The 11,756-nt window shown below is 45.8% G+C and overlaps 1 protein-coding gene across 1 annotated transcript in view; it reads right to left on the reverse strand.

Moving 5' to 3' along the window:
- Positions 1-11,756, reverse strand: part of FAM234A (family with sequence similarity 234 member A) — an 86,433-nt gene that overhangs the window by 25,685 nt on the left and 48,992 nt on the right. Inside the window, exons 2-4 of the mRNA XM_019507507.1 lie at positions 10,677-10,978; positions 9,217-9,333; positions 8,614-8,802 (exon numbers count right to left, since the gene is read on the reverse strand). Of these exons, the coding sequence (XP_019363052.1) occupies positions 8,614-8,802; positions 9,217-9,333; positions 10,677-10,944 (574 nt within the window). The 5' untranslated portion in view covers positions 10,945-10,978. The remainder of the gene's footprint in view (positions 1-8,613; positions 8,803-9,216; positions 9,334-10,676; positions 10,979-11,756) is intronic.

The raw sequence follows: 11,756 nt of genomic DNA on the forward strand, positions 1-11,756 counted from the left end.
TCATCCCAGCCAAGGTTTTGTCTACCTGGGTCTTAAAAACTTTGTAAGATGGAGCTTCCACAACCTCTTTGTGTAACCTGTTCCAGTGCTTTGCTACCCTCCTCATGAAAAAGTTTTTCATAATATCTAATCTAAACTTCCCTTGCTGCAACTTGAGACCATTGCTCCTTGTTCTGTCATCTGCCACCAGTGAAAACGGTCTGCTCCATCCTCTTCGGAACCACCCCTCAGGTAGTTAAAGGCTGCTGTCAAATCCTTTCTCAGTCTTCCCTTCTGCAGACTAAATAAGCCCAGTTCCCTCAGACTCTCCTCATAAGTCATGTGTCCCAGCACCTTAACCATTTTCATTGCCCTCTGCCGGACTCGTTTCAATTTGTGTACATGCTTTCTGTAGGGGGGTCCCCAAAACTGGACACAGTACTCTAGATGTGGCCTCATCAGTGATGAAGAAAGGGGAATCACTTCCCTTGACTTGCTGGCAACACTCCTACCAATGCAGCCCAATATGCTGTTACCCTTCTTGGCAACAAGGGCATACTGCTGGCTTGTATTCAGCTTACTGTCCACTCTAACTCCCAGGTCCTTTTCTGCAGAGCTACTGCCCAGCCAGTCAGTCCCCAGCCTGTATTGGTGCATGGGATTGTTCTGTCCTCAGTGCAGGACTTTGTACTTGTCCTTGTTGAACCTCATGAGACTTCTTTTGGCTCAATCCTCCAATTTGTCTAGGTCACTCCTCCAGGTCACCCACTTCCCCATATACCTCAGGGCTTTTGTCTCTATCCCCGGTGAACTTAATTTAAAGCCCTCTTCAGTAGGTTAGCGAGTCTGTCTGCAAAGATGCTCTTCCTCCTCTTCATCAGGTGGATCCCGTCTCTTCCTTGCAATCCTTCTTGGAACAACATCCTGTAGTCAAAGAAGCAAAAGCCCTGCTGGTGACACCATCTGCACAGCCATGCCTTGTTCTGTAGGATGTGTCCGCCCCTGCCTGGGCCCTTCTCCTTGACCGAAAGGATAGAGACCACCTAAGCCCCTGTCCCCTTCACCTTTGCACCCAGAGCCCTGTAGTCACTTTTGGTCTGCTTAGGGTCACCCCTGGCAGTGTCATTGGTGCCCACATGGATGAGCAGCATGGGGTAGTAGTCAAAGGGCCGAATGAGTCTCAGTAATTCCTTCGTGACATCTCAGATCCAGGCTCTGGGCAAGCAGCAGACCTCCTGAGATAACAGGTCAGGTAGGCAGATGGATGCCTCCATCCCCCACAGAAGGGAGTCTCCAACCACCACCACCCATCACTTCCTCTTGGTAGCAGTGGTCTTGATCCTTCCGACCTTGGGGAGGCCAGTCCTGGCATTGTTCACCAATGGAACAAGCTGCTCCTCCTCTGTAGCCAGGGCTCCAAACCTGTTCTTCAGGCAAACTGCTGCAGGTGGAGATGAAGATTTCTCTTTGCTGCCAGAGGTCACAAGCTTCTGGCTTCCACCTTCCTGGGAGTCCATGTCCTCTTCCTTCTGTAGCGTTGCCTCTGGCAGTCCTTTCTCCACAGTCCTAGAGGTCTCCTCCAGAACTGAATCAATGAAGTCCTCATGGGGGAAGATACTTTGGAGCCTTGCTGCCTCCTCATGTAGTTCTCTTGCTTGCTCCCTGAGGAACACCACTAGGGAGCACCACTCACATCACAGGCACTCCCCCACCTGGCTGCTACTAGAAGGAACCTGTCTCCACAGTACCAAACCAGGATGTGGGTGGAGGCCCCAACAGGAAGAGGTTTGCCTGGACAGACACCTCACAGGTACAAGCAGAGGAAGAGGGGCAGTGGCTCTGGCACTGCAACATCCTCCAGCCATTTCTCTGAGTCTCTTAATCCAGTACCTCTCTCTCTTCCCGCCCCTTTTCCTCTTTCCCCTTTGTTGGCAAAAACTTGGCATGGTCATCATGTTTGAGCCCTTTAAGTAAGTCTGGAGCTACTGACAGACCTACAGCAGAGAAGGGATACCAAGCTGCTTAAACTGGCTATTGTGACATAAGAAATCAGGGAGCTACATTTACATTTCAAAATGAGTAGCAGGCACAGGCACATCTGTGAAAGCTGGAAACACTCTAAGAAAGAACTGTAAGTAATGACTGATGTAGCCAAATGTATGGAATGTTACTTTGCTATAATAAATGTATTTTTGTTAAAATATTTAGATAAGGTGTAAGAACAAAGCAGCCTTATCAGACCATAAATTAAAGTACAGAGGTAACAAATTAGTTTAAATGAAAACGAAAAGGACATAAGGAAATCTCCTTCTGGTCCTTTTTGCTTTCTCAAGGATATGAATTTTAACTAATTTATACACTTTTCTGGTCCACAAAAGATCTGATTTAATTCAGTTCTGAAAGTCTCAGTGAAACAAATACATTTAAATAAAACCAATCAGGGATCATTATGATCAGAATATTAAGGTTATGTTTACCAGTCATCTATAAATAGTAGGTATAGACTGAGGGGAAACTTTGAATTTTTACATAATATCCATTGGACTGTTTGCCTGCTGGACTGTTTGCTTGTGGGACTGTTTGGAGGACCCCCTGCCACGGAGTCCATGAGCCTGGCCAACTTCCCTTCCTGGCAGTAAAGACCCATCCCGTAAGATTATGATTTTCCTCAGCTATTAATTTTGCTTTGTCAATTAATCAATAAACCTCTCACACTGGTTGGAATGACCCAAGGGTCCTGTAACAGGGAACCCTAGCCCTGTTACTAGGAAGCAGGGCAGCCTTGTAACAGGGAACCCTAGCCCTGTTATCAAGAAACAGGGTGGCCCCTTTAAATCCAGAACCTTCTGGGTGTAACCGACTGGTCAAGCAGGGGTTAAGGATCAAGTCCTGCCAGCTGGTCAGGTGACAGGAAGGGGAAGGCCAAAACCATATAAACCGCAAGTGGAGAAGGCCAGGGAGGCAGCATAAAGGGAGACTCCCAATGACTATGGAGCCGCAGCTGCAACCGCTGCCGCCGCCTCCTTGGGAAGAATACGCCGTGCTGTGAAATGGAAGGACAAGTACATGTAAGTGGGCACTTTGCCTCTAATTTTGTTTTATTTTTATTATATGGCCGTAGGAGCCTATGGTTTACACGTTTAATGTTGAAATGCTGGTGGTTTGTGGATGAGGCTGTAGGGGAGGAGGAGACCTCATTAGCGCTGAGGGGTGCTGTGATAGAGGGCTCAAGAAGCCCTGCTGCACTAGGGATGCAGTGCTAGGGCCATGAGCCCAAAATCATTTAAGGAGAGATAAGAGCCTTGAAGCCAGGTCCTAGTGGGTGGACTTAGGCGAAAGGCCCTGACTACAGAAAGAGGGGCAAAGCTGGAGGGGGCTGAGGCCCCAACAGCCCGACACCACAGGGGCGCAGTGTAGAAGGGCCGGTAGGCCTGGTGTTGTGGAGAGTGTGGAACAGAGGGCCTTGAGCCCAAGCGAGTTAAAGGACTAGAGCCTCAGAGTTGAGCCCTGATTAATGAGTTTTGACTGACAGGCCTAGCTAGAGAGAGAGAGCGTAAGCCCACAGCAGCTGAGACCCCAACACAAAGAGAAATTTATAAAACATCTGAGAGGCACAGGCACATCAAGGGGAGGTAGGATGGTGCATTTTTTTTGCCCTTAAGGGCAGCTCATTATCATACAGGCAGTGAGCCTGACTGGGAACCTGTGGGTCAGCCTCCCTCTTTTTTTTCTTCCTTTTTTTAGAACCAAGTAACATCAAGTCATGGCAGGTGAGTAAAAAGGGGGTGGGGGAGGAGAAGCTGATCCCCAGAGAAAGAAAATTCAGCAAGACTTGACAGGGGCACACTCACTGGTCTTAAAAAAACAAATGCAACCAAAGATGGCACCTTGTCACAGATCCACTTTTTTTTTTTTTTTTTTTACCTGTCCACTCTGTAATAGTTGTTAACAACTTGCCTCCAAAAAACCCAGCAAGCAGGCAGGTAAGGGAGAATACAAATTGTAGCTAATATTACCCTGGCTTCCACATAGCCTGAGGCTATGAAGGGAAGATCAGGCTGGTGCACAGCATACTTAATCAGAGGAGGCTTTAACCTTTGCTCAGTAGGCTGTAGAAATAAATTTGTAGGAAAGTATCTTAATGCTTCAAAATTGAGTCTAATTTAGTATAGGTATAGGCCTGAGTAATGGCCACTCTGATCTAACACAAGCGATCTTTGAAGCTTTCATGTTTTCATTTGATCTCCATTAAGGATGAACAGAGAATCCAATTACTCTGGTCTCCTAAATCCTGAACAGCAGCATGTATGCAATTCTATTACTCATGTAGGGTGGACACATAAGCTAATGCCTCACATAATCTGTGGTATGGTGGTTAGAGCACAGGGATGAAATATCAAAGAGAAGCAAGTTCCAAGGTCCTCTGGGCAAGGGGAGGGGTACTAGAAACCAGGTCTCCAGCTTCTTGGGCAAACGCTCCAACCAATCTGCTATTAAAGTTAAATATGGTAGGGCCCTCACCCTCTCCTTCCTCCTGGTTTTTTTTCAAATAACTTATGCTCACAGACTTGTGTACCTAGCTGCGTACCTGCCTAGCCACTATGTAACCTAGTAGTGTTGTGGATACTTGCATATCTACCCTGCACAAGTGACACATTCATAAATGATGCCTAAGTTCCCAAAATGTCACAGAATTCTGCCTCCAGAGTACACCTACAGGGGTTTTTCTAGTTATTTCTAGTTACATTTATAGGAAGGTAATGTAAATTCAGATGGAAGGCAGACAAGTGCTTAGCAAGAAAAATGAAAACACAAGACTATTTTGTCTGGAAAGAACACCACCACTGTATCTTTAAAGCTAAGTATGAATCTGGTCACTGATTTGAAAATAAGCCGATTAAAAACAGACGGCAAAAATGTTTCTTTAAGGCTGGAAGGTTCCCAAACCAGATGCAATAGCATGAAAGAACCTTGGATTAAGACCTTTATCTTGTGAATAGAAATTCCAGAACTGATTTAGCAGAACAGGCTAAGAGCTTAAAATATTTCCCTGTATAAGTCTGCCCCACCTTTAAACAATTTTTTAAACCCTCTGCTGTACACTTTTTCCTTGAATTTATACTTTAGGTTAGACACCACTGTCCTATTGTTGCTGTCTAGAAGGATGGCAGATTTGCTAACGAATTCTGAGGGAAGAGGTTTTATTTCTTTGATTTCTAGGTCAGTGATGAGGAGGTGATTATCTGGAGGTCACACATTTCCCTTTACTGCAAGGTGGCCTGTATGGGCTGCCCACGAAATGAGATGCAAGCCTATGGCCCAGGGAGAAAGAGTCCAAACCATCCAGCTAAAGATTTCAGTTCTGCCACAAAGGACTGGCATGGAGACATGTATGCTACATAGCATCAAAGTAGAACATCCGATTACTTCAAAGGTCTAGATGCCACCATGCAGGCATCTCATAGAGTCAGCAAAACTAACAGAATCTGAAATTAACCATCTAATAATGGTAATGCAGAGGGAAAATTTCAGTTAGTCACATGAAACAAAAAAGACCTTTTAGTACATTATCATCATTCTCCACATCTCTGCTTGAAGAAAAACCCAGTCTACCGGCACACAAACAAAAGTTCTTTACTGCAAAATTAGCTCTTCTAATGCCTTTGTACAGGCATTTTTTATCCGGGTTGACCAACAGGGCCAGAAATTTAAATCCTAGCTGAATGACATCTTGAGTAGGCTCCACAGCACTTTCTATATTTTGTAATGCACCCAGGTTGACGGCGTGGCACCAATTTTAGTATTGTGACAAAACACTCTTTACAAGGTGCTCCTTTAAGAATCAATAATCTAGGAGTTGGAAAATTGAAAAAAAAAATTCTAGAAAATTGATAAAATGTCAAATAGCATCAGGCCTAATTCCAATAAATCCTCACTAGAAACTCCTGCATTTAATGATGGTTTGTCTATCAACAATTATTTTTGGAAATATGGCAGTTGACCAGCTCAACATATCTAACAAGTTTAACTCATAATGTATAGTGCTATTTTAAGCAGACTTCTGTGCAGTACAAAGTCAGACACCTTTAAAAAAGTCTAAATGTATTACATCTGCACCATTAACTTAATCAACCAAACATGTAATTATCTCAAAAAAATCAAATTAGACTTGTTTGACAAAACTAATTTTTCACAATGGTCTGATTGCTTACATGACCTTTTACCTAGTCTTTACTCTGTATCAACTGAAAACTAGAGGTGTGTCAATACATCAGTCCAATATCAGATTGGCACAGATATAAAGAAAATCAAGTGTATTGGAAATTGGCTTTTTTTGCCCAATGTTGCCAATAAATGCCCCATGCATGCGTGCAGTTGCAGTGCAGCACGTAGGTGGTGAGGAGCACAGCCCGGCAGCGTGGAGAACTGCATCTAGCTAGTAAGTCTGTTGTGGTGGAACAGGAGTGGGGAAGGAAGGGGCATGGGGAGGCAGATCGAAGTCCCCACAGTGAGGGAGGGAGTGGGGCTGGGGCAGGCACTGCCTAGCCAAGGTGGGGCACAGGATGGAGCCACAGCTCAGCGGGGTGGGGAATGGGGGCGTGTGCCTGCATATCTGCATGGGGCAGGACTGGATACCACTGCGGGCTGGGGCCAGGGCTGCACTTGGGGTGGGAGGCAGCAGTGCTGGGAAGGGGGGCGGTGGGAGCTACAGTAAATTTTGGGGTGGCTGCTCCCTGCTGGCTCACAGCCCCACCCCATGCATCCAACCAAGTGCACCCTGCGTATGCAGGTCCTGGGTTGGTCTTCATGGAGACCCTGCCTGCCCACTCCATACAGCACTACCAGTGGTGGGTGCAGGGCAGATGGGTTGGGATGACAGGACAGTGGGACCAGGTCTGGAGACAGTGACTGGCAGCTGTGGCTGGAAGGAGCCGCTGCTATGGGGGCTGCTGGGAACTGAGTCCAGCCGCCATGCTGCTCCTGCCCCATTGCTTGCCTGGGTGTGGGAAGACCGGCCACATGTATTACAGCCCAGGCTGCCCCCCTGAGCTAGGTTATGTGGGACCAAAGGACCCACCACAAACCAGACAAAATCCTTTGCCAGGGTGAATCTGGCCATGGAATTGTATTTTGCACACACTTAGTCTACAAGGTGCTAATCTACCCTGCCTTCTGACTGTTTAATATTATCATTAATGACCTGCAGGATGGAATGAAGTGCATGCTTAGCAAATTTGCAGATGATATCAAGCTGGGTGCTGTTGCAGAAATTTTGGAGGATAAGATTAGGATTCTGAATGGCTCTGATAAACTGGAAAAACAGTCTGAAACATCAAATTAACAAGTCTCCAAATAGACAGAGTGATTATAAAGAGGATGGCGATAGACTACTCTCTGTTGCTGCAGGGAAGAGAATAAGTACTAATGTTTTTAAAACTTTACCAGGGGAAATTTAGATGAGATATTAGGAAGAACTTTCTAAACTCTGAACGTGATTAAGCACTGGAATAGGCTATCCCAACCCTGGAAGTTTTTAAGAGCAAATTAGACAGACACTTGGCTGGGATGCTTTAAGACAGGGATGATCCTGCCTTGAGCAGCGGGCTGGACAAGGCCAGGGCTGTCCAACTAACAGCCTGCAGGCAGCATGTAACTCCCAAAAGATAACCATGTGGCCTGTGAGTGTCTGGAATAGCCACCACTACTCCCTACCTCCCTCCCCCTGCCACTACTCCTGCCACAGTAGCTGGGTTCTTCAGGCCCCCCTGCTCACCTCTGCTTTTACTTCTTGCCCACGGAGGTGGGAAGGGGCTGGGGTACCTGAGTTGAGTGTGCAGTGGGGGGCCAGAGTGCCCACATTGTGCACAAAGCAAGGGAGGGGACTGGAATGCTTGCACTGTGAATGAGAAAGACAGGAGCCAGGCTGCCTACATTGCAGGTGGGTGCATGGCTGGAAAGGAAGGTGCTGCACGTGCAGCAGGGGGAAGCCAGGCTGCCTGTGCTGCAGGTGTCAGTGGGAAAGGAGTGCTCCCCACACAGCACAAATGACTAGGGAAGTAGGGAAGGCAGGGTGTTTGCATGGTGTGTGCCAGCTGGAGAGGGACAGGGTGCTCTAAGCTACCCATGTGGCCCTGGGAGGGCTCATGTGACATGTAGCTCCCAGCTGCCCAGAAGTTGGACAGCCCTGAACTAGATGACCTTCCCTACTTGTTACGTATCAGACTTTTATTTCTTATCGCTGCCTTCACTTTTGTTATTGTGACATAATATACAAATACAGCTATGCTGGTAATATGCTCCTAGCACAGACTTAACTATAAACTTCCTGTCCAGTGATTAAGTCTCTTTATTGATCAGAAGTCCAGAACGGATGTACTTCAAACTGGACACAACCCAAACAACAAGCAGGAGGAAACAGCTTAGAAATTGAATTGGCTGAAAGCATAATACCATCTGCAATGTGGATGCATCCAATTCAGTTTTCATGATGATGATAAAATACCCTAGGCTCCAGAGGTCAGCAACATTTTTGGGGCAAAGTGCCAAAAGCACCAGCAAACAGAGAGAAGCAAATGGGCAAATGAAATAAAAACTGATTGTACTATGCATCAGTAACATTCTACTTTGACCTACCTGTTTGAGAGTTGATTGCAGTTAAGGACTCCGGCTTCCCCAAGACAAGGCAGCCTGGGGACTGAGCCCCACCCAATTGTTCAATGCCACACTCCATCCAATGGACATCTTCAGTGACAGGCCTCTCCCAGAGTGTGCTGCCATCAGTGCCTGACACAGCAACAATAAAGGCACATGGAGTGGAAAGGCCTGAACAGAAAAACATGTTTTAGAGGGGAAAATAAAATCCCTTTCTTACCTTGGGTATCACTGTACATACAACCATTTCAGCAGGGTACCTACACCAACCCTGCTTCTCCAGAGACTGTTTTCCTCTTTATATTCACAGCTTCTCTGCCAATTTTCCCTTTTTAATCTGTCGTGTCACAAAGAGTTTCCTGATTCTCAACTATGACAAGAGAGCTTCAAGACTGGACATAAGCTCAACAGAAATCAAATGGCAGCTTCCTAAAGAAGTTAACTTGTCTTTGTCAGATGATAACTCCATCCACAGAAGGGATTTGTCACAGCAACCTTACCCATAAGTATGACACAACCCCCCCACCCCTCACACACATTTTTCACCAAAAACCTCTTTTTGAGCCTCCTTAGAGTCACAGTTACCTTCATCCAAGCAGGATCTGTTAAAACTGCTGCTACTGTTGGTACTTTTGAAAGCAAAGATAATATCTTGAACTTTGTCTTTGTCCACATCTTCTACAGCCAAAAATGAGTAGGTCACTGCAAAGAGATCACAGACCAAATCCTAGTAAGTACCTACTTTCATAAACAGGATGAAAGAATACAGCAGTAATGCAGCCAAATGGAGAAAACTGCTAGCCCTTAGAAACCTGATAACTATTCACAACCTCTTTCTTTTGTGAAAGCAATGCCAGAACAGATTAGTGTTTCATTTATTAAAAAAAACACATCTAAATAGGAATGCTCAGGAAAGTCAAAGCAAAACCACCAAAGATGTGAAGCCAATGACAATAAGAGCATCAGACCACTATATAAGTGTGTCCTTAGTTTACTGTAGTTTAATCCTGTCCAGATGATAAGTACCTTGTGTTTGAACAGGAGCCAGAACCACAACTACAGTGCCTCTGCCCCGCCTTGGTGAAGCCCCCTACTGCCAAAATGCTGTAGAAGCCCTCCACTGTCAACACAAGTCCCTCAAGGTCCACGGGCCGAATAAAACAGCTCCATGGCCGGATCTGACTCATAGTCCATTGGTTGCTGACTCCTGTTTTAGGCAAGTCAAACCATTAAAATAATTTGATAAACAATCTCAATCTCTGGTTTGAGGTATACTTTACCAATGGGTGAACCCACACATGTAATAGCTTCTAATTTACAACTAAGAGGAATTCTTTTTCAATTCAAAAGGAAAGACGATTTTGTTTCTGATGCTGGAAATGACTGGTTCAATCTCCAAAGACTTGCGGTGTCTGCGAGTACATGGCCATAATTTGTTAGACAATGCGCACAAGATAAAAATCTTATTCCGCTTCAGAAAAAAAGGAAGATGACGATGGTGAGACAGTAAGCTACAAGGGCACAGAAACACAAGCTGTAGCAATAAACAAACTGCTCCCAGATTTCCAGAGACAACTTCAGTAAAAGGATATTTTCCTTCAGATTACAGTGCGTTATTTACAAGTAACAAGATTTCCTTCCCTTGCACTTCCCCTTCACTTACCCAATACTTGTAAGAGTTTCTTATGGAAAAAGGGCTGCTTTCAAATCTCAGCTCAAAGTCACTTCAAGGTACATTTTAAGGAGCACTAATATTCAGCAAAGGTCTAACTCCTTAGAGCACTCACTTTGCCCAGATCAGGCCCACTTGCTGTACTGTTAATGCTGGAGAGCAACACCCTATTTGCCCAACCATAACACATTGCAAACTTCTACCAGAAAGCCACTCTGATTAAAAGGAACCACTGTATATGGAAACCTAAATTAACTGCAGCTCATATGCTCATCAAGACCCCTGCAGGCTGGATGGAGGGCCACATTCTGGCAAGAGTCCCATAATCTGTAGAAAATGACAGTTTAGAAATATTTTTATATAGCAAATTCACCTGCATTTTCATATGTTCTGTGCCACGTCTTTTGTGAAAGAGGCCTCACTGGACAAGGTATGATGAATGAAAAAGCAAACACCACAATAAGACAGAGAAATAACGAGAGGAAGAAGGCAGCAGTTCGCCATCGGGAGAGCTGAGCAAATCGTGTGGGCTTTTTACAGACACGTTCTTTCTCTGTACAATTTTCATGGTTCTCTTGTGCTTTCCCATCCTCATTCTTTAGAGGGTGGATTTCTGCTTCCAAGTCTTTGCTGTCCATCATAGGTTATTCATGAGTTTTCAATAACTTTGGTCACCTGCAGCAACAGAAAGGAGAGTTAAAATAGGATTTGGGATATATCAAATGAAGCAAGTTATTGAATACTCAGGTCTCCATCAGGGGCTGGCAGCTGTTCACTAAATGGCATAAGGGGCTCTGATCCCCAATCCTAACAACTATACCTCTTGCCATGCCACACATTCATCGCAGGAGGTACAATTGTTAGGATTGGGGACGAGATCCCAATCATGTGACTGCCAAAAGGGAGTTCAGGGCACAGGTCTGTACATGCTTGTTGGGGGAAGGGGGTAGAAGGGCTTCATAGTTTGTAGGGACAAAAGGGACCTGAGCAGATCATCAAGTCTGACCCCCTGCCATGGGCAGGAAAGAAGGCTGGGATCAAACAAGCCCGGCTAGGTGATTACCTAGCCTCCTTCTAAAGACCCCCAGGGTAGGAGCGAGCACCACTTCCCATGGAAGTTGGTTCCAGATCCTAGCTGCCCTGACTGTGAAGTAGTGCCTCCTGATATCTAGCCTGAATGTACTCTCAGTCAATTTATGGCCATTATTCCTCGTTACTCCCAGTAGTGCTCAGGGGAACAGGGACTCTCCAGTTTGTAGACGGCCACCAGATCCCCTCTCAGACTTCTCTTGTGGAGGCTGAACAGGTTCGGGTCCCTTAGCCTCCACTCGTAGGGCCTGCCTTGCTGCCCCCTGATCACGTGAGTGGCCCCCTCTGGACCCTCTTGATGCTGTCCACATCCCTCCTGAAGTGCATCGCCCAGAACTGGACACAGTACTCCAACTGCAGCCTG

This window comes from Gavialis gangeticus, unplaced genomic scaffold (assembly GCF_001723915.1).
Source record: "Gavialis gangeticus isolate Ggan-Ray unplaced genomic scaffold, GavGan_comp1, whole genome shotgun sequence".
Lineage (NCBI taxonomy): Eukaryota > Metazoa > Chordata > Crocodylia > Gavialidae > Gavialis > Gavialis gangeticus.